A 20,957-nucleotide genomic window follows, 5' to 3' on the forward strand; every position below is an offset into this window, starting at 1 on the left:
ATTCCTTTCCCCATATATCCCCATAATCCTATTGGTGTTAAAAATATATCATATATTATTCTAGGTTTTTTGTGTTTCAGTTAGCATGCGCAAAAGATATATATATTAAAAAATATGCGGACCCATGGTATACATATTACTCCACAGTTACGTAATCTTGAACATCTCTGAGTATCTTTTTACAGCAATTCAATTTTATCTACCACATTTAGATGTAGACACAAAAAAGTTTTCAGAATATTCTTTTCCTCTTGTAATTTAAGTGCCCTGGTAATATTAATTTAGGGAAATTTTCAAAACTGAGGAGCAAAACATGGTATCTAACTACTGTTTCAGTTTGCATTTTTTAATACAGTCCTTAGTTAACATTTCTTTGGGAGTGAAAGTAAACCGTGGTAAATAATCTAGACGTAAGAAAGAAAATAATCTCGATGTAAAGATAGAATGCTTCCTGGAAGGACCAGAATTTCATCTCTTGAGGAATTTTATTGGATGAAACGATGGATTCTTTTGGAATTCACTGGTCTTAATATTTTAAATCTTAGGTTGCTTATAATGGTGATCCTGAAGGTGCCCTTATCCAATTTGCAACATATGAAGAAGCAAAGAAAGCTATATCAAGTACAGAAGCAGTACTAAACAATCGCTTTATTAAGGTTTATTGGCACAGAGAAGGAAGTACCCAGCAGTTGCAAACTACTTCTCCAAAGGTAAGAGAGAGATTTGTGTGAAACTCAATGCTTTTCTTAGAAAGCTCTTAGCATATAGTGTTTAAGAGCAGGAGTACTGCAGTCAGGTAGACTTAAATTCAGATTCTCCAAAACTGTGAAGACTGAAGGAACTTATTTAATGTCCTTAACCTGTTCTCTTTATTGAGAAGTTAGTCCCTAGTTTAGAGAATCATTGGATCATAACATAAAAAGCATATAGAAAAGTGCCTAGTAGGTAGGAGCCAATCAGTATGTGGTGGCTTATACATATTTCAGAAACTCATACTGTGTGTTCATTTTGGAAATCCTTCCATCCCCCGCCCACCTTCCCTTTCTCTTTTTCAGTCACTGAATCAGTCACTAATGTTAGATCAGTTGCTTACAGGAGGATTTTATAGCAGTTTGTTTCTCGATTGAATTTTCTCCTGTTCATTATTTCCTTTATAAATAAGTTAATTTATGCAAAGAAAAACATCCATATGTGTGTGTGAAGGAATTTGGAAGACAGGTTTTTATTATAAGCTGCACTTTTAAAACTTTCTGCATGGGCAATGTAATAACAAATAACAGAGGTTACTTGACATGTTCATGAGCTGATCCTCTTGTTTAACATTTTTTTTTTTTATTCTGAGGTAATGCAGCCCTTAGTCCAGCAGCCCATTTTGCCTGTTGTGAAGCAGTCAGTTAAAGAGCGATTGGGTCCGGTACCTTCAAATACTATTGAACCAGCAGAAGCACAGAGTGCCAGTTCAGACCTTCCTCAGGTAAATGAAAAGTCTTATTGTGTGTGTCTCATAACAGGTTCTCAGCAAATTAGTGTCCCTTGTGATTCGAATTATAGTTAATTGTGTGTATCTTATACAGAAATACAGTCTGTACATATATGAACTCCGCCTGTAAATTTTCTTTTTACCATTAGCATAAGATTTTCACATTCTGTTTTTCCTATAGTATTTGAATTTTAAATTCTTCTCTCTAGTTAATACTTGAGTTCCCTTTCACTTTGTGAAGGAATTAATTTTAAGCAAAACTGCCTGAAAAATCAAGTTCATTATATTAAATCTTATTTTTCCCATCATCTTTTACTTAACTACATTTCTATTCTAGAGAAGATGATACAGTAGACTGCACCAAAAGCTTTTGTGAAGGGAAGGCTTAAGCCATCAGGTTTTAGCATGCTTGATGATACTGTTTCAAGTTACTTACATAGTTCTCAGAACTTTGCATCACTCATTCCTGACTTTCAGATTCTCTTCTCCACATGTCATTCCCTTCCACACTTGAGTGGCAGTTTCTTGTTTCTGCACCCTCTGTCTTTGAAACTTAGCTTTCTTTTTCTCTATGTATTTTAGCATTTTTTATTCAGTGTAAGCATTAGGATATAGTTAGGATGCTATTTTATTAAAATAGTCTTCTAGGTAATTCCTGAAGAGTCAGATAATGAGATTGTATGGAAACATGCAGAACGGAAATTGATAATTTTCAATTACTAAAAAAACCCCAGTGATAATAATTCCCCATCCTGTAATCTCAAATCATCGCCAGATACAGTGTATTTGGCTATAGAAACATACTTTAGGAAAGAATGGCTTTTATTTTTAAGCTCAAGAAGCAGGCAGATATTTTAGTTTCTCAAATCTAATATTTACAGTGTTCACACTTTCTGAACACTTGTCAACATAGGATTCTAAGAATTAATGATTCTGTATCAGTGGAGGGACTTTAATAAATACCTAGTTGAAACCTTACTTTACATCATAATTTTTTATGAGTGCATAATACTGCGTACTGTTTGTTTTTCCACACACATTTTCTTTCTGTCTCTGTCTTTGAAAAAGGCCCAGGTTTGTGTGATTAACATCAGTATACTTAACGAGTTAGAATATATTAGTAGAATCAGAATGTTCAAAATCCCAACAGACCTATATGTTTGGGGAAACACTGAATATGTCCATTTTAATTTTTTTAGAATGTAACTAAGTTATCTGTGAAGGACAGGTTGGGTTTTGTATCAAAGCCATCTGTTTCAGCAACTGAAAAGGTAAGAAGAATAATAGCATGATCTGTTTGTCTTGGCTTCATAAATGTTTTCAGGTGGCATCTTAATTTTTTAATTTTTTTCATAGTTCTAAACTCTTGCTTCTTAATAGTATCTGTATCTCTTATTCCTACCTTTTTGCTTTCCATCTGCTGAAAAAGAAAAAATTTTGCCTTTTTTTTTTTAACTTTTGCATCAGCATTTTAATATTTGCCTCTCACTATATGTCTATGTGCTTCCTTCTTTTCATTTTCTCATTTTATTACTGTATTTTCTTTAGCGACATTGTGCATTTTAATTTGAAAACTCTCGCAGCCTAATGGAAAAGGCCACAAATTAGAAATTTTACCTGAGTTTGAGTTTTGGCTCTTCACTTACTAACTGCATGATACTGGGCAGTGCTCTTAACCTTTCCGATTCTTTTTCCTCGTTGGTGAAATGATGATTGTAAATTTGTGTTGCTCACAGAGTTTTGTGAGGATTAAATAAAATGATTCATTTAAAAGTATTTTTTAATTGGAAAGGATGATGTAAATGTAAATTTGTTACCTATTACTAACAGCTGTTGTACATAGCCTGACAATTGTCATTTGTCATTTCTTTTTTTAAACAATGGGGTAATTACTGATTAAATGGACCTATCTCATAGTTTTGTGTAGGTGTATTATTTATTTTTTCCATTTAGGTATGAGCGAATGCTCTGGTCTTTAGTCTTATTTGATATATGGAATCACAGAGTAGGATTAGATCATTTTTCTCATTTCTGTGTCCTCACCTTAGAAGGAAGGTAAGGCCCGGTGGATAAACTAGGAATTAGTGAGTCAGGACTAGAATGTGGGTCTCCTCTATTTTATATCCATGGCTCTTTCCATGATTAAGATTATGTAGAAAGTTGACTCTTATATGTTACATAGAGCATCCCATGAAAGGGCTAACCTCTCCTCACTGGTTTTTCAGGGTATCCTCTTCCTTAGTTGCCATGTTAAACTAAGGCAATTCTAGAAATTTGAATTTGAATCTCATTCTGTATTTCAGATTTTCATCTTGGGCACCTCTACATTACTTCAGGCATAATGTGCTTAAAAAATTATGATTTGCCACCTAAATTAACCTCTCTTCCTCACTCCGACTCTGGAAGTTCTACCACCATTTTCCAAGTTGTGCAGTCTAAAAACCCGAGAGTCATTCACTTGTGTTTGTCATCCACTTCTTTTTCTTCCCCACCTTCAGTTTCTTGGCCTCTGGATGTGGTGTCCTAGCCGTATGCTCCTCCTGAGATCTATACTACCACCACTGTACTTTCAGACTTATTTTAATGTTAACTTCTTACAGAAGTTAAGAACTTCATTTCCCCAGCTACATACCTGCTTTATTCGTAGCGTATTATATCTCAGTTATTTGGGGCTTATGTCTCTGTGTTGGATCTTCTTTTTACCTTAGCAAGCCTTTTTCTGCTCATTATTTCTCACTCTTTCCTGCCTTTTTTCTTTTTCTTTTTTTGGTGGTGATTTTCCTGGAGTCCATTTTCCTCTAAGTGAATTCTAGTCATTCTTTTAAAGATTTGAAAAAATCTCTTTACCCTAGTCTATAAAATCTTTATTTTTTTTCCCCATATGATGCCTCCCTTTTCCCCCCCTGTATTTGTCTATATCTTAGTCCATGCTACTGACTTTAGCAGTATCTAAGTATTAACTTTGATTAGGTTTATCACCTTGATAGTAAGTAACTAAGGAATAAAGAAAATAAGTCTGTTACACTTTGTTTAGTAATGACCAATTCTGGAGAGGTCTAAAAACTTTATACTTAGCATCTGTTTATGTCAAGATTTAGAATCTGAAATTTATAGCTTTTACAGAACTCTTCTGGTATGTTTGCTTCTTTTTTTCTTTTTTAATGTGTTTTATATAGCTTTAGGATAAAAGAGATTTGGAATTGATAGTGTACATTTAGTAATAGAGTTACCATTAACTGAAAAATCACTAATGGTAGTATTTTTATGAAGAAATACTGTAAATACTATAAAGAATCTTTTAAGGAAAACAGTTATTTAGAAGTGTGTAACTTTCAGTCATCTTCAGTGAACTTCTTTATAGAATAGCATTTTGTTTTTGCTTATTCTTGGTTGTTCCCATTCCCCAAGTCTGTAGGGGTTTTTGATGAAGAATCCTTAGAGCTTAGTGATTCAGAGAAGTCTTAGGAAGGATAGAAGAATGTTTCCCATCATCAAATTGAAGGCTGGGAAATACTCAAAACTAGTATCTATACAGTGTCTTCTGTCGTTATGAAAGCAAGTAAGTATACAAATATAAAAAATTTCCCCTTCCTCTGAACAACACTGAGTAAACCCTTCAGTGATTCATTATTCTAAAAGCCCATTTTTATGTTGAAAGAGAAAACTTAAAACTTAATTTATACACCGAAATCTTAAGACATTGCAGTAGCTATTAAATGATATGATTTGGAAAGACTGATCAGTGAAATGATGTTTGAGTACTTCTCAAGATACAGTGATTTATTAAGAATAAAGGTGGCATCTGTGTGTACCACCTTGATTAGTCTACAGAAAGACTTAAGACTGTCCAAATTATCTCCCTAAGACCCTTCTTAACTAAGAAAGTAAAATGATTAATTACATGAATATTTAAGGTTTGTGTATCATTATCAGTTTCAGGTATAGGATGTTATTGTTCCTTAGCAGCTTAGCAATAGTTTCTTTCTTTCCCTCCTCCCCCTTACCTTTTTTAAAATCTAAAAATATGTATCTTTGTCTCTTTGCAATATGATATGTTAACATAAGCACCATGGGACTTTTAAAAGGGAAATTATGTGGTATACTGAAGGAACATTGCGAGTCATTTGGAGACTTCAGCTGTTGAGTTAACAGCTGACATTAGGTATGATCCTGAACAAAGCTTACTCTCTGTTTCTTTAACTAAAAAATGCAGCCATCTAAGTAACCCTCTGATTTTTTAATTTTCATTTGTTGTGTAATTTTTAAATATAACAGTTAAGGAATTTATGAGTTTCTTTTCGTAACTGTTACTGAATACTTTTGTTTTTTTTTAAGATTTTATTTTTTTTTTTTGACAGAAAGATAGTAAGAGAGGGAACACAAACAGGGGGAGTGGGAGAGAGAGAAGCAGGCTTCCTGCTGAGCAGGGAGCCTGATGCAGGGTTCGATCCCATAACTCTGGGATCATGACCTGAGCCAAAGGCCGATGCTCAATGGCTGAGCCACCCAGGTGCCCCTGATTTTTTTTTAAATGCATTGATCTTTCTCAGGATTATTACCTGGATTATTTAGTCAGAATTATTACCAAGATTGGTTTGTTTTTTTTTTTTTTTTTAAGATTTTATTTATTTATTTGACAGAGATCACAAGTAGAGAGGTAGGCAGAGAGAGAGAGAGGAGGAAGCAGGCTCCCTGCCTAGCAGAGAGCCCAATGAGGGGCTCGATCCCAGGACCCTGAGATCATGACCTGAGCTAAAGGCAGCGGCTTAACCCACTGAGCCACCCAGGCGCCCCTGTTTTTCTTTTTATTTACAAGAATTAATAGTAGTTTACGTCTGATAATATTTCACATAGGAAATAAGGTAAAGAGGTGTTAATGGATTGTAACTTGTTAAGAAATTGACTTTTGTCTTGGAAAGTGAGAGGTAGTAGTGATGTACATTTTAATAACAAAGCATATATGATACTTTTCAGCTCACTTTTTGAATTCAACAAACCTTTGACACCAAACCTAACAAGTATATTACAATAAGGGAAAATTATAAGCAATAGCTCATGAATGTATACCTAAAAATCCTAAGCTAAATATTAGCAGGTTCTCAGTGATAATAAGAAAGAAAATACGTGCTGGCCAGGTAGAATTTATTCCAGAAATGCAAGATTGAGTTAACATTTGAAAATCCACTTAATTTACCACATTAACAGAATAAGGGGGAGAAGAGTAGGAAGAACCTCCTATGATTATTTCAGTAGAAAAAGCATATGATGAAATTTATTACTTAGTCACAATAAACAGCATACAAAATAAGAATAGAAACTTCCTTAATTTGATAAACTTTATCTTCATAAAACCTCTATAGCTAAAATACCAAATAGTGGAATATTGAATGATTTTCTTCTTGAGATCAGGAACAAGATTTCTTCTAGAAATCATCACTTTTTTAAGTGTAGAGCCTGATCAGTGTAGTAAGGCAAGAAAGTGAAATAAATGGTGAAAAGATGGCAAAAGAAGAAACAAAACTGTATTTACTCGCAGATGATATCATATATGTGAAAAATCCAAAGGAATTCACCAACCTTTGGAATTAATAGGTGAATGCAGTAAGGTCAATATATAAAAAAAAATACAGCGCAGGCAGAAACCCATTTGGAAAAAAGAGAAGGTGTGATTGTTTGAAAAGCCACCACCTGTGCTTTGACTTTGTTCTTAGAAGTTGTAGCACCTTCTGTTCTTTTGGATTTGTCATGTCCTTCCACTGGTTTCGTTCTTAACAGATTTTCTTCTCTTTTATCACAACTCCATCTTTGTCTTTTGAAAATACAGATATCCCTTGCTATTCATACTCTTACTGTCTATAAACTCTAGAACCAAATAGATTCAAATAGTGAGCAGTTTTTGTGATCATATAGTTCATTGTTTATAAGACATTTTATTTTCACCTTTCAACACCTCTGAATTAAGCTACATCTTATCTGTTTGCAGTTATAATTGGCAACATATTTGTCTTTAGTAGGGGTACATTGTGATAATGTGTTTCCTAGTGATGTCTTGAACTCAGTGAAATGTGCCAGCTAATGTTCTGTGTAGAGAGAATAGAAGGCGGTTCCTGGATAAAACAAGGAGGTGGGATGCTTTTAGGAGTAACGGAGTCTTCTCATTTTTGTCATACAGTTTTATTCACTTCGAACTAGTATTTCTTAGTCTGATATCAGATGTTAACAAGTATACTTTGAAAAGGATTGTTCCCTTCTCACTGAAATTGGAGAAATGCCAGATTAAACAAGTTACATGGGTTTCTTTAGTTCAGGCCTTCTCACAGCTTTTATGGTAAAATGCATCTTGAAACTAGAAAGTAGGTTTGTATTATTTCCAACTTATTTGAGTATAAAAATCTTTTTGGTCACAACTTTTCAACTTTTTATGGCACGCTCATGAAGGAAACAGTTTATGAGACACTCAGACTGTCTTTAGCACATTATCTTGTATTTCTCTATAAAGTTATAATGTCATCCTTGTATGATCGTGCAGTTTAGCATCACATGGTATGGTAAGGTAGCATAGAAGAAATTTTTTTTCTGATATTACAGAGAATGGTGACTGAAGTTAGACTGCAAAGTAAATCTGTATTTACTCCATATATTACCGAAGGCAACCATTTCATTATTTTTAGTGATATCTGAGTATTATTTTTTGTTATTGAAGAAAATTATCAGTCAGATTTGATACACCTCAAGTATTATAAAGAACCTTTATTTTTAAACGTCAGTTTTATTGTGTGGAACCAGTATAATTAATAGTATTCTTGGTTTTTATGTTACCTGGAGGCTAAAACATTCTTGAATACTTAGACTAGTGATGAGTTGTCTAATCTTTGTGATGTTTACTAATCTAACTTCATGAAAGCACACTAGAAAATAGTGTCTGGTACTTCTCTGATAGACCCAGATGTTTATATTTTAGTAGCTAAAAGGTCAGGCTTTTTCTCACTGATAATCTGTTTTTGTAATTCTTTTAACCTAATTTTAAGAAGGGAACTCCCTTAACACTTTGGAAACTGTGTTTTTTTTCCTCTGGAAAGTTACATCGTTCACACATATGATTCCATGTTTAGTTTTTATAACATTCATAGATTACTCTTAAGGGATCTCTAGACTCCTTTCTTAAAAACTGGTAACTGACCACACTCTGGAACCTACAGCTTCCTGCTTTTGAAGAATGAAAAAGGTAGCCTATACACTTTTATTTTCATGAATAGATTGTACACTTCAGTTTATCATCATTTCAGTTTAATTTAGGTGCAAAACTATTCATTGAGTGTTTACTACATGCCCTGGCACTGTTATAGGCACTGAAGATAGAGTGGTGAATGAAGCAAAAAAAAAAGCTGTGCCCTCATGGAATGAATTTTTGAGTTTGTAAGGACATTAGATGCCATTAATTTAAACATTTTCATTTTATAGATGAACAAACTGAGGCCCAAAGAAGGTGCTTGAAGGTGCTTGAAGTTACCCAGAGTGTCATAATTAGTTGGTAACAAGGTTTAGGTACTAGAAGAAGCACAAAGAGGAGAAAGACGTGGTTTTGGTGGTTTTACTGAATAGACAGACACATAAATTAATATATCATTCGGTCATTTTAGTTAGGTGTTTGAATAGGAATAGGAATAAAATTTCATGGAAGGATCTGGGTAGAAGAAATAAATAATTAGGGGTTTGTGGAGGTCTTGACCATTTGGTGCCGAACTTGAGCTAGGTTTAAGGGAATAAGGTCACTTAAAACAGAGGGATCAATGCATCAAAAGGAATGGAGAAAGAAAGCAGTTTCTTAAGTTCTTAACAAAGGTTAATTTCAGAACTATAAATCGTGAACGATCATGTTAAATTGAGGGACAGTATCCAGTTTCCTCCTGTGTCATGCTCTTGTGTACAGTCACTAGGGATACTAGTCACTAGGGATACTAAGTAAATGTTTTTAGCAACTAATATTTTCTCAGTGGTGAAGTAATTGCAGTGTCTTTTTCTTGATTTCCAGTTTTTGTATGTTTTTTTCTATAGATATATACTGTTTAGTTTTTTTATTTTATAGTTTATGCCTCAGTCATACCCTTTCAAATCACGAAATGTGGTTTAATTAATAATGTTACAATTATTTAAATAATACATTTATTTCAGTGTACTGATTTTTTTTTTTTTTTTTTTTTTTTTTTTTTAAAGATTTTATTTATTTACTTGAGAGAGAGACAGTGAGAGAGAGCATGAATGAGGAGAAGGTCAGAGAGAGAAGCAGACTCCCCATGGAGCTGGGAGCCCGATGCGGGACTCGATCCTGGGACTCCAGGATCATGACCTGAGCCGAAGGCAGTCGTCCAACCAACTGAGCCACCCAGGCGTCCCCTAGTGTACTGATTTTTGACAAAAGTGTTTTAAAATTGGGTTTTATAGAAAAGACAGGTATCATGAATGCTTAATACATTTTTTAATAAATTAAATTTGTATCGGTAGGTGTTGTCTACATCTACTGGCCTAACTAAAACAGTATATAATCCAGCTGCTTTGAAGGCTGCGCAGAAAACCTTACTTGTTTCCACCTCTGCAGTTGATAATAATGAAGCACAGAAAAAAAAACAGGTAAGTACAGATAATAGTGTCCAAAATGTGCATGTGGGAAAGCTTTTCTGCATGTATATGTTTTTTCAAGACTTATCACAAAACAGAACTAAAAGAAAAGTGTATGTTGGCTGCCACTGAACTTCTGTTTTTCATAGTGTAATAATAGGTATTAATTTGGGGTTGAAGGATTCTCTTGAAACTTACATATGTATTTAACTTGTAAACTTTACATTTATTTGTTGCCAAACTGCTGCATCTACAACCATTTCTTTCCTCTGGAATATCTGTTTATCGGAAAAATATACAGTAAATATTCTAATGATATTCTTGGTCTCTTTCACTAGGAGGCACTGAAACTTCAGCAAGATGTAAGGAAAAGGAAACAAGAAATTTTAGAAAAGCACATTGAAACACAGAAGGTAAAATATTAGATTTGGCAAAATATATTTATGTTCTTTTAATTTTAAGTAAATTTAATTTGACACTATATAGCTAATCCTAAGAAATATATTTTATGTAATTGGAAAGGGTAAAACTGAAATATTTGTCTGATAAGGTATATATCAGTTGATTTAATGTATTGAGGATGAAGAGCATTAAATGGTGAACTGGGGTTTGGAGTGATTTCACGGAACTCAGGTCATCAACTTGAAGTGAAAATGTTGCTGCATAGTAGTTTGTCAACTGATAGTGAATTGGAATCTTTTTCTCAGGTTTTTTTTCCGTTGAAATATGTACCTTTCTTTAATTGGCTTGGAATCCTCTAGTTTTGTGTTGTCCAGTATGGTAGATAGTAGCTTCATCCAACTTTTGAGTACTAGAGAAAAGTCTTGTCTAAATTGTTATGTGCTCTGTGGATATAAAATGCATACTAGATTTCAAAGATGTAATATGAAGGAAAAAAGTAAAACATTTCAGTAATTTTTTTGAAATATAGCATTTTGGATATATTGAGTTAAACACAGTATTAACTTTACTGGTTTGGGTTTTTAAAAATCTTTTTAATGTAGCTGCTAGAAAAATGTAAAATTGCATGGTTTACAGTATTTTGTACGGGGTTGCTCTGTGACATTTAATTAGTGTCAGTTTTTGATTATGTCTTGTAATAAAAGTTATGACATTTCAAAATATTGAAAAGGCAGAAACTTCTTACATTTTCACTTAAAATTTCTAATTTAAATTTTAGATATACTTGGTAAAGAGAAATTATAGTACTTTACACCACAAACTGAAACCAGCTTGACTGAGAAAACCTGTAGTATGTGGCATCTTCTCCCCCATATTGCCTTGTTTATCTTTTGATTCCTGTCCATCAGGAATCAGTTGGGGATATCAGTCTTAGGCTAGCCAGTTATTGTTCCCTGTGACAAGGAATGTAAGTAATTTTTTAAGATTTCATTATGTGAAGGGAGCCATAAAACTTCCTCTGGTTCTTTCTGGGCTGCAGACTACATTTGGAGTGGGAATACTTAGGGCCAGTAATAATCACAAGGATTGGAAAGTAAAATTATTGATATTACTTTAAATTGACAACTTTTCGCTGGTCAGATTGAATTTCTTATGTTTGTGATTTGAACTTATATTCTGAGAGACCAGTGATAACGTGAAACTCTTGACAAAGTGTGCCAAGATTAAGACTTGAGATAGCACCACCAAAATCTGTTATTCTGCTTAGAAGTTGTAAGCCTTGCCATAAATATATAAATTAAAACTAGTAGTTATTTATTTTTATGTTTATTTTGCTGTGTTTGCTTTGTTAATAGTATGAGGAATAAGTATCTTAATTTTTTCTTTTTAAAAAATTTGGCAGATGTTAATTTCAAAACTGGAGAAAAACAAATCAATGAAGTCTGAAGATAAAGCAGAAATAATGAAAACTTTAGAGGTTTTGACCAAAAATATTACCAAATTGAAAGATGAAGTCAAAGCTGTTTCTCCTGGACGCTGTCTTCCAAAAAGTATAAAAACCAAGACTCAGGTATTTTACTTCGTGTTGTTCTTCATTATACCACTTACTAAAAAACATTTAACATTTAAATGCTTTAAGATTATTTTCCTTTTAGGTAATATCTTTTGCTTAAAATCCGACTATTATATGCTAACATTTTTTCCCTCCTTCATTAATTAATAGTAAATATGTATAGATAAGCAAACTCTATTATTCTTTTAAATCCTGTCTCTATTAATTTTTTAAATTCTTTAGATTACAGTTGGAGTCAGTAATTAGGAGAATAGTTATGGATAATCTTTAAAAGATAACTTGAGTGATACAGGTACTTGAGGGAAGAATTTGAACTTCATTTTATAAGGAGTTCATAGTACAAAAGGTTAAAAACAGAGGTAACATTCCAGAGGCACCTGGGTATCGCAGTTGGTTAAGCATCTGCCTTTGGCTCAGGTTGTGATCTCTGGGTCCTGGAATCAAGTTCCATGTCCGGCTCCCTACTCAGTGGGGAGTCTGCTTCTCTTTCTCCTTCAACCCCTCTGCTTGTTCGTTCTCTCTCTCTCTTTCTGAAATGAATAAGTAAAATCTTAAAAAAACAATAACATTCCAGCAGCCTTATATTGAATTGATTAAAAGGGGGGACATTCAAGTACATCAGTCTGTTGGATGTGAATAAGTGAGGAAGATAATTTCATGTGATAGTAAGTGATTTTTAAAAATCTCCAGTTACACAACATTTATACTTGGTGTTGTGTGTATGTACGTATATGTGTAAAGTCATGAACTCATATTGATATTTCTGATTCTCTCCAGTACCACAGGATGCTTCTTTTCCTCCTCTTATTCCGTATTTTATCTCCTGTTGCCATAATAACAGCTTGCTTCCCACTAACATCAGTACAGTACTCATTTTCACAGTCATTTAATACATTCCACATAGTTCCTGAATTGCTCTAACAATAGCACTTCCGACCATTAAGTAAAAGATTCAAAATGTATTTGTATTTTTTACAAGCTCACAGTATATTCAACTAAGAGTATAGGGTCAGAACTGTGGCCTATGCTTACTTTTTTTCCCCTTTTATGTGATTATGCCATCAAGTTAATGAAGTTAAATGTGTCTATTCGTAGTCAATTTTGGATCTCCCTCCATTTCATTCTTGCTGCCTTTATTTTTTGAATAAAACATAAACATGTTTTGAAAGTTAAATTACATTAAAAAAGTATATATAGAATACCTTTTCCCTTTAATCCCTGCCACTCTATCCCCATTTTTCTCTCCCTTTTGGTATGTGTGTATGTATTCTTTCCTACATAAAAGCATACTATATATTGCTCATTAACATCTTGTTTTTTGTTTTTGTTTTTTTCTTTTCACAGTTATTTCCTGAAAATTACTTCATATCAGCCCATAGAAATCTCACTCTGGCTTCTGTATGGAAAATGAACTATAGGGAAATGAATGGAAGTAGGAACAAGTTAGGAAGCTATTGTAGTAGTGTAGACCAGAAGTGATTGATGGCTTGGACTAGGGTGGTAGGACTGGAGATACAGAAGGAATGTACGGATTAAATGGGAATGTATAAAAAGCTCTTTGTAAAAAAAAAAAAAAGTTTTTTTGTAAATGCAGGATATTAATTTTTGTCACTTAAATTATTAATTACAATTTTCTAGATGCAGAAAGAATTGCTTGATACAGAATTGGATTTATATAAGAAGATGCAAGCTGGAGAAGAAGTCACTGAACTTAGGAGAAAGTATACAGAATTACAGCTGGAAGTATGTTTCACCACAACTACATAGTATGCCAAAGAGAAGCAGATGTAGTCATGGTGGTCAATTTGAAAATATATCCCCCTCATTGTAGTCTGTAATTGTTGGTAGTCTATGACATACATACTGGGATTTGGTACAGGAAAGAGAGAAGAAATTAGCAAATTTTTCAGAACTGGTAGAGAAAATCTGTTATTTAGTGAGGGGTGGCGGCAGTTCTACCTGTACACCTAAGTCCTTCCACTTCTAGTGAATTCGGTTCTTTTCCTAATTTTAGTCTCTCCTTCTCCCTGGGACCAAGATCTGTTAAAGCCTTTTCAGTTATTACAAAGATATTCTGTGTGTATACAGACATATTATATTGAGTTGCTGTAAGGATTAGACTTTAGTGGAGAACTGTATTAAAAGCATGCTTACTTAAGTTTTGCCTATAGATGGTGCTGTGGATGTTTATAAAAGAAAATAAACTTCTTCTAATTTAGCTATATGATTGTATAAGAAAAATTTAATGAAATTGATCATTATAATGAGCATTTGTAACATTTAGCAAAACAGTGTTTAAAAATCAGAATTACATTTTGAAGTACAGAGACATTAATGTCATTAATGCAGTTGGTCCTTGGGTACATTTATGATTGATGCCACAATTAAAATTTTTTATATTTTAAATTATTTTGCCCTCATTTGAGAATTATGCTTTTTTTGCCCAAATTTGTTAGCACCTTGATTTTTTTTCTAATAGGACATATTCTGAATTTAGTACTGGCATCCGGGTATTAAAGACTTAACATTTAGTAGCCAAACCACTGTGCTGTCTTAAGGCTCCGTCTTGCCTGTCATAGAAACATAGGATGGTCTCACAACCTGCATACATTTTGCATTCTCTGGAAACTTGATAGGGTTGCCTTTGTATTCTGGCCAAGGGAACAGGTTTTGAAAAAGATAGATTTCTTTCAGTTAAGATAGAAATTGTGTTTTCTTTATTATAGAGATTACTTGCCTGTGTTGGTGGCACTTTATTTTATTTTTAATTTTTATTTATTTTTTTAAATTTCAGTGTTCCAGAATTCATTGTTTGTTGGTGATACTTTAAAAAACAGGTTATTTTTAAAATTTTGGCTCAGAAATTTTAGTAAATAGTGGTTCTACCAGTAATCTTTATTAGTCCATGCTTTGTTTCTCTATCATAATAAAACTAAATGCTAATGGCATTTTCTGGTTTCCTTGTATGATGGCTAGACTTCAGTTTGTAGTTACCGTTGGAATATGCAATAATGTATTATTTCCCAGAGTGTGTCACTGACCATACCAATTCCATTTTTTTGTTAACATATTAGTGCAAAAAGCTTTTGAGGCCAAATAAATTTGGAAAAGTTTATATTAAACATGCTTGTTACCATAGGGTTTCTTTAGAGGTTTTTGGTTTGTGAATCCCTAAATATACGTATTCAGTATTCAGTATTGCTCAGATTTGTTATGAATCCTCTTTCAGGGAATATTTTGAGATAGTGTTGCTCAAAACGTATGTCTGTATATGCTGCTCTATTATGAACATTAATCCTTGACCTGTGAAATTTATTATTTGGGTTTTAGATTATTATTTTAACAAATGTTAAGATGAACTGTCTTGAGATGAACAAACAAATATTTATACTTAAAGAGATTTGTCAGTGGTGCCTACTTGACATTTCTGCTTGGATACTTCACATCCTCAGACTCAACCTGTTCAAAATTGAATTTGTTTTGCCCCTAAATTCCATCTACACAGTTACCCAAACCAGAAATCTGGGAATCTTCATTGATTCCTCCCTTTTCTTCATTGTCCATATCAATTAATTACCAAGTTTTATACATATTACCTCCAAATATATCTTAAAATATGTTTACTTCTCTCTGATGCCACCACTGTAGACGAAGCTTCCATCTTGTTGTTGGAGCTATTTTAGTAGCCTGCTGACTGCTTTCCCAGCTTGTTCTTACTTTTTTCTACTCTGTTCTTAAAACTAGCCAGAATAACATGTTAAATACTGATTTGATGGTATCACTCTGCTTTTGTGTTTAAAATGTTTTAACTGATTTTCTTGGCTCTTGGGATAAAATTAAAAATCCTTAATTGTGGTCCTTAAAATTTTTCGTGATATGGTTCTGCCTGTCTCTCTAGCTTTGTTTTTTCCATCGCATGTAGTCCAGTTGAACTGCATTTCCTGTATTCTTGGATGTACCATGTTTCTTTCAAATTCGATTGCTTTGTTCATGCTGTAGCCCACTCCATACCCTTACGTTTTTTGTTCTTTGTGTCTTCTTTGATTCACTGAACACATATTAAATATCTGCTCTCTCAGCTGCTATTGTAAGTGCTAGGGATCAAGTAGAAAATAAAACAAGTATGTATCCTCATGGAGCTTTCGTTCTAGTATCTTACTCATTGCCAGTCTTTAATGTTCTGTTCAAGTCTTTAAAGCATTTCCTTAACTCTTTGCTTTACTTCTCATTAGTACTATTAAGTAACTTGGTTGCTAAAGGTCTCTTACCCCTCTAGGATTTGAGTTTCAGGAAGGAAAGGACTTGCATAGAGGAAGTACTGTTAAATATTTGTGCAGTGAAGGAATGGTATACTATCCATATAGAAAAATGTGGTGGAATATAAGTTATTGTGCTACATTGGTTATAAAGTGATGTTAGTATAAGTGACTAAAATGATGAATTCGAGATAATTATACCTACTGAAGTCCAACAGGCAAACAAATACACTACTTAGAAGTTTTAAGTGGAAAAATAAATTTATTGTATATTTTGTATGTATTAAACTGCTGAAGTAACATTTTAACATTGTGTATTATTTGGAAATCAAGAATTGCTGGTGTTTTTAAGATACAGTCTGATATCTTGGAAAGTAGGAACTTAGTAGAAAAAGGCACATTTAAACAAAACGTTGTTTAAATCAATGTTATTTTGTTTTCTAATTGCATCGGCTACCTAAAATGCTTTCACTTTAAAAACTAAAACCCTCAGGGGTGCCTGGGTGGCTCAGTGGGCTAATAAGCCTTTGCCTTCGGCTTGGGTCATGATCCCAGGGTCCTGGGATCAAGCCCCATGTTGGGCTCTCTGCTCAGGGGAGCCTACCCCCGCCCCTCCACCTGCCTCTCTGCCTCTCTGTCAAATAAATAAATAAAATCTTTTTTTAAAAAAAAACAAAAACTAAAACCCTACCTTAAATTATGAGATCCTTTCATAGGCCAGTATTTGAATATGATGTCAAATTGTATAAAAGATGGACTATTCTCACAGAATATATGTAACACGGCCTGTGTTAGAAATTGTGATGTTTAACTTGTGTGTCTGATCTCTTCAAGGCTGCAAAACGAGGGATCCTTTCATCTGGTCGGGGTAGAGGAATTCACTCAAGAGGTCGAGGTGCAGCTCATGGCCGAGGCAGGGGTCGAGGTCGAGGTCGAGGTGTGCCTGGTCATGCCGTGGTGGATCATCGTCCCAGGGCATTGGAGATTTCTGCGTTTACAGAGAGTGATAGAGAAGATCTTCTTCCTCATTTTGCGGTACTTTCTTACTGTCCAACAGAACACATACTAATAATCATTGTTGGGGATAATGGATATTGAAGGGCAAATTATGAAAATATGAGTAATTTAAACCCTTTAATCTGACCAAAGGGTTTGATTAATCCATAATAGTCTTTTGCTAATTATTTAAAAAATAAACTGAGGGATTTTTTTTGTTTGTTTAATTACTGTCTGGAAGACAGGTTGCTTCTTAACAGTAGGCCTTCAGATATTGTGAAATGAATGATGTAAATTTTGCTGTTTCAGAGGGGAATGTCCTATAGTTTAGTTTCATTTGATATATACATGGAATAGAAAACTTAACACATCGCAAAGGCCACCCAGATACTTTAAAATTAAGATGGAATTTTATGTCTTAATACCATATTCTTGATCTTGCTGACCTTAGAAATGAAACAAGAGAAAATTTTGATATATGACCTGGAAGTTGCCTGTATTCACTGGCAGGATATAATTAAAGGGAGTAAGTCTAATGTAGACCTATGAGAAAGGAGAATGAGATTCTAGTCCTGGCTAACCCATTATTTTACTTGGACTTCCTGGGATCCATTGGGCTTGTGTGTAGAATAGAAATTATATTTTGCCTAAAGGCCTTTTCAACTTAAATATTGTGATTCTTAGTGGTATCTCAAAGATTAGTTACTAAGCATTGGCCTTGCCTTCAGGACTATAGTAATTGCTCTGGAGATACAAAAGAAATAACCAGTTCTTCACCTTCAAAGGCTTTATATATATTGTTTTAACACAAGGCAGTTAAAGTAAGCTGCAAACATAATTTACCACATCATCAAGCTAAATTTATTAAAAACTGTAAGTACTTGAGTAACTCAGAAAAGTATCTTTCACATAGGCATATGATGGAAAAAGAATAGTATAGGAGAATTTCATAAGGTAGGAAAACTGGAGCTTAGATCTTGAAGGATCAGTAAGCTTATAGATAGGTACACAAAAGATTGAATCTTTTGGAAATTCTGATTTAGATGTTTGACAGTTATATTCTAGGCTGTTAATAGAAGTTACAAAGGTGAAACTATATTTTGTCAGGACATAGGGAATTATTGAAAGAAATGGAAAATATTAAAGAAGTAACAAAAATGATTAATATTTAAGGATGAGGAGTCTGGAAAGTCTTGTGCTTGATGGTTTCAAAGGGAGAAAGAAAGGGATCAGAGAACTACAAAGGATCTTAGAGATAATTTAACCCAATTTTTGTCTGTTACTCACCCCAGCTTCTCCCACCCCTTTCACAAAGGAAAGGAGATTCAGATAATTGTTTTGCCTGCAGTTATATAGCAAAGAATATGCTAAAATAATCCAGATACACCAGTGAGTTTGTTATAATGTATTTTAGTGACAACTAGGATGGGTTTTGGTTTTATAAATATTCAGAGTCTCTAAATGGAGATGCTTGTGTGTATTTAGAGATTTGAACTCCTTTCAAAGTTAGTAGTGGTAATGCACATTTAAAAATAGTCTTTAAGAATGGTGCATGTTTAAAATTTAGTTCTCTGTCTCAACCTGGGATTTGAACATGTGACAAGTAACAGAAGAAAACTGCGTTATTATAGGACCATTAACTGTTAACAGATTGTGATTAACAACATGCTTTCATTAATTTATCCACCTAAACCAGTAGTAGTATTAGTAATAAAAATAATAGCTAAAAGTTTTAGAGCATTTATTTTGTGGCAGGTATTATTCTGAGTGTCTTATATAATTCATTATATTTTGCGTTATCTCAACATCTCTGAGGTACGTACCCACTTTAGAGATGAAGATGAACTATGAAGAGATTAAGTAACTTGTTCAAGTTCAAACAGCTAGTAACACAGAGCTGAAAGGAGCTGATTGATGCTAGAGTATTGTTATTTTTACAGAAATTTTCAATATGGGGAGTGTGTGTGTGTGTGTGTGTGTGTGTGTATTTAATGAGATTATAGTTATTTTGTTTTGGGGTAGGAAAGAAGGCCCGTATTAGTAATGATAAAGGACTAGAATTTTATATGATAAAGGTTGCTGTTTAAAGGAAATATGATAAAAAAAATCCTTCTACATAGAGAAAAAATAAAATCCAACAAAACAAAAGCAAGCATAATTTATTTAGTTTTTTTTTTAGCGTGTGCTGTGTAGAGGAGTATGTAATAGGAGTGAAAGCAAGGTCAGTTCGGATTTTAAATCAAAAGACCTAGACTCTCCTGCTATTTAATTTAAATTACTTTGGGAAAATTATTTAAATTCTCTGAATCTTCTTTTTGGCACCTTCTTTAAATTGGGAATGACACAAAAAACTCATAGAATATCCTGAGGATTAAATATTCTGTTTCAGAAAGAATTTAACATATTCTAGGATTATGAAGGTCAGTAAGGAAGCCCAATTGTGACTGTTATTTCATTTTTTTAAGGAATAGGTGATTCAAATATAAGTTTCCCTAATTCTAAAAAGTATAGAATTGTAAATAGGACCATTCTTTATCTTATAATATCAAGTACTAAAATGAATTATTCATCATTTTTTTCTGTTAATCACCATGAATTGTTATATATTCTGGGTTACATTTATTGGTAATTTTAAAAGCCATTAGGATTTTGGATGTTTCAAAATATTTATTTGGAGGAAATACTTCTTTTTAATTTAAAGCAATATGGTGAAATTGAAGATTGTCAGATTGATGACTCTTCACTTCATGCAGTAATTACATTCAAGACAAGAGCAGAAGCTGAAGCAGTAAGTATTAGAAATAATCTGATTTGTTGAAAATTCAGATTTAAATGTTTTATAAATATTGCTTTTAAGTCTTAATATAAAGAAATTTTTTTTTACTTACTAAATAACTACAGTTTGACAGTAGATAGATTATAAGAAGTAATTCATGGCCACAAAGAATGTCCTAAAGCAGTTAGGCAATTCTGTTTATCACATGATATAATTAGAATAGTCACCAAGATGAATAGTAAGTTGTATTGTCTTGAGACACTAGCAGTTCTCCTTCCTTTCTCTTTCACAGGGGATAAGGCCACCCAACTTTCCATTATCCTTTTTCTCAGCTGGCACAGAACATAGTCTGCTTTGGCAGAAAGAGTGATGAGAGATAAGGTAGAAGCTAAGATAAATCGTGGTGTCGGATCTTCTAAAGCATCCCTTATCTGCTTGCTTTCTAGTCCAGTAGGCTGAACTTTAACATGTCCCTAGCTCAGCATATCCCCAACTAAGCTTCTATAACTTCCTGCCCAGGCATGATACATTGCATTAGTTTTTAGGGTCCTTTTATTATGGTTGTTTTAAACCATGCATCTTGAATTGTCTTTATAAAGGATGAGTATATGCAACCCTGTCTTCCATTGGGGTTTAAAAGATTGTTAAAAAAAAGGAAAATGGGTATAAAGTATAGGAGTTTGATAGGAATGTTTTTAGCCCTGTGTGTGCTTTCTTCAGGATTGTAGAGAAATAGATGTACCATCTTATCCTTGGAAAAAGTAAGAGTTCCAAACAGTTAACCTAATGTGAATGAAAGAGTAGTATGCTTTTCAGAAGTTTTTAAGTGGATTGTGGTCTAAATTAAAGTTTTTAAAA

At 33.4% G+C, this 20,957-nt stretch overlaps 1 protein-coding gene across 18 annotated transcripts in view; it reads left to right on the forward strand.

Annotated features, from left to right (window-relative positions):
- RBM26 (RNA binding motif protein 26) overlaps nt 1-20,957 on the forward strand; it is an 86,590-nt gene that overhangs the window by 48,069 nt on the left and 17,564 nt on the right. For 11 of the 18 annotated variants that reach the window (XM_059144850.1, XM_059144851.1, XM_059144840.1 and 8 more), the window contains exons 12-20: nt 546-710; nt 1,343-1,474; nt 2,680-2,751; nt 9,983-10,108; nt 10,435-10,509; nt 11,901-12,068; nt 13,710-13,814; nt 17,162-17,362; nt 20,025-20,111. In XM_059144850.1, the coding sequence (XP_059000833.1) occupies nt 546-710; nt 1,343-1,474; nt 2,680-2,751; nt 9,983-10,108; nt 10,435-10,509; nt 11,901-12,068; nt 13,710-13,814; nt 17,162-17,362; nt 20,025-20,111 (1,131 nt within the window). The remainder of the gene's footprint in view (nt 1-545; nt 711-1,342; nt 1,475-2,679; nt 2,752-9,982; nt 10,109-10,434; nt 10,510-11,900; nt 12,069-13,709; nt 13,815-17,161; nt 17,363-20,024; nt 20,112-20,957) is intronic. The other 7 variants (XM_059144852.1, XM_059144854.1, XM_059144855.1 and 4 more) reach the window with 3 other exon arrangements.

This window comes from Mustela lutreola, chromosome 13 (genome assembly GCF_030435805.1).
Source record: "Mustela lutreola isolate mMusLut2 chromosome 13, mMusLut2.pri, whole genome shotgun sequence".
NCBI classification, from domain to species: domain Eukaryota; kingdom Metazoa; phylum Chordata; class Mammalia; order Carnivora; family Mustelidae; genus Mustela; species Mustela lutreola.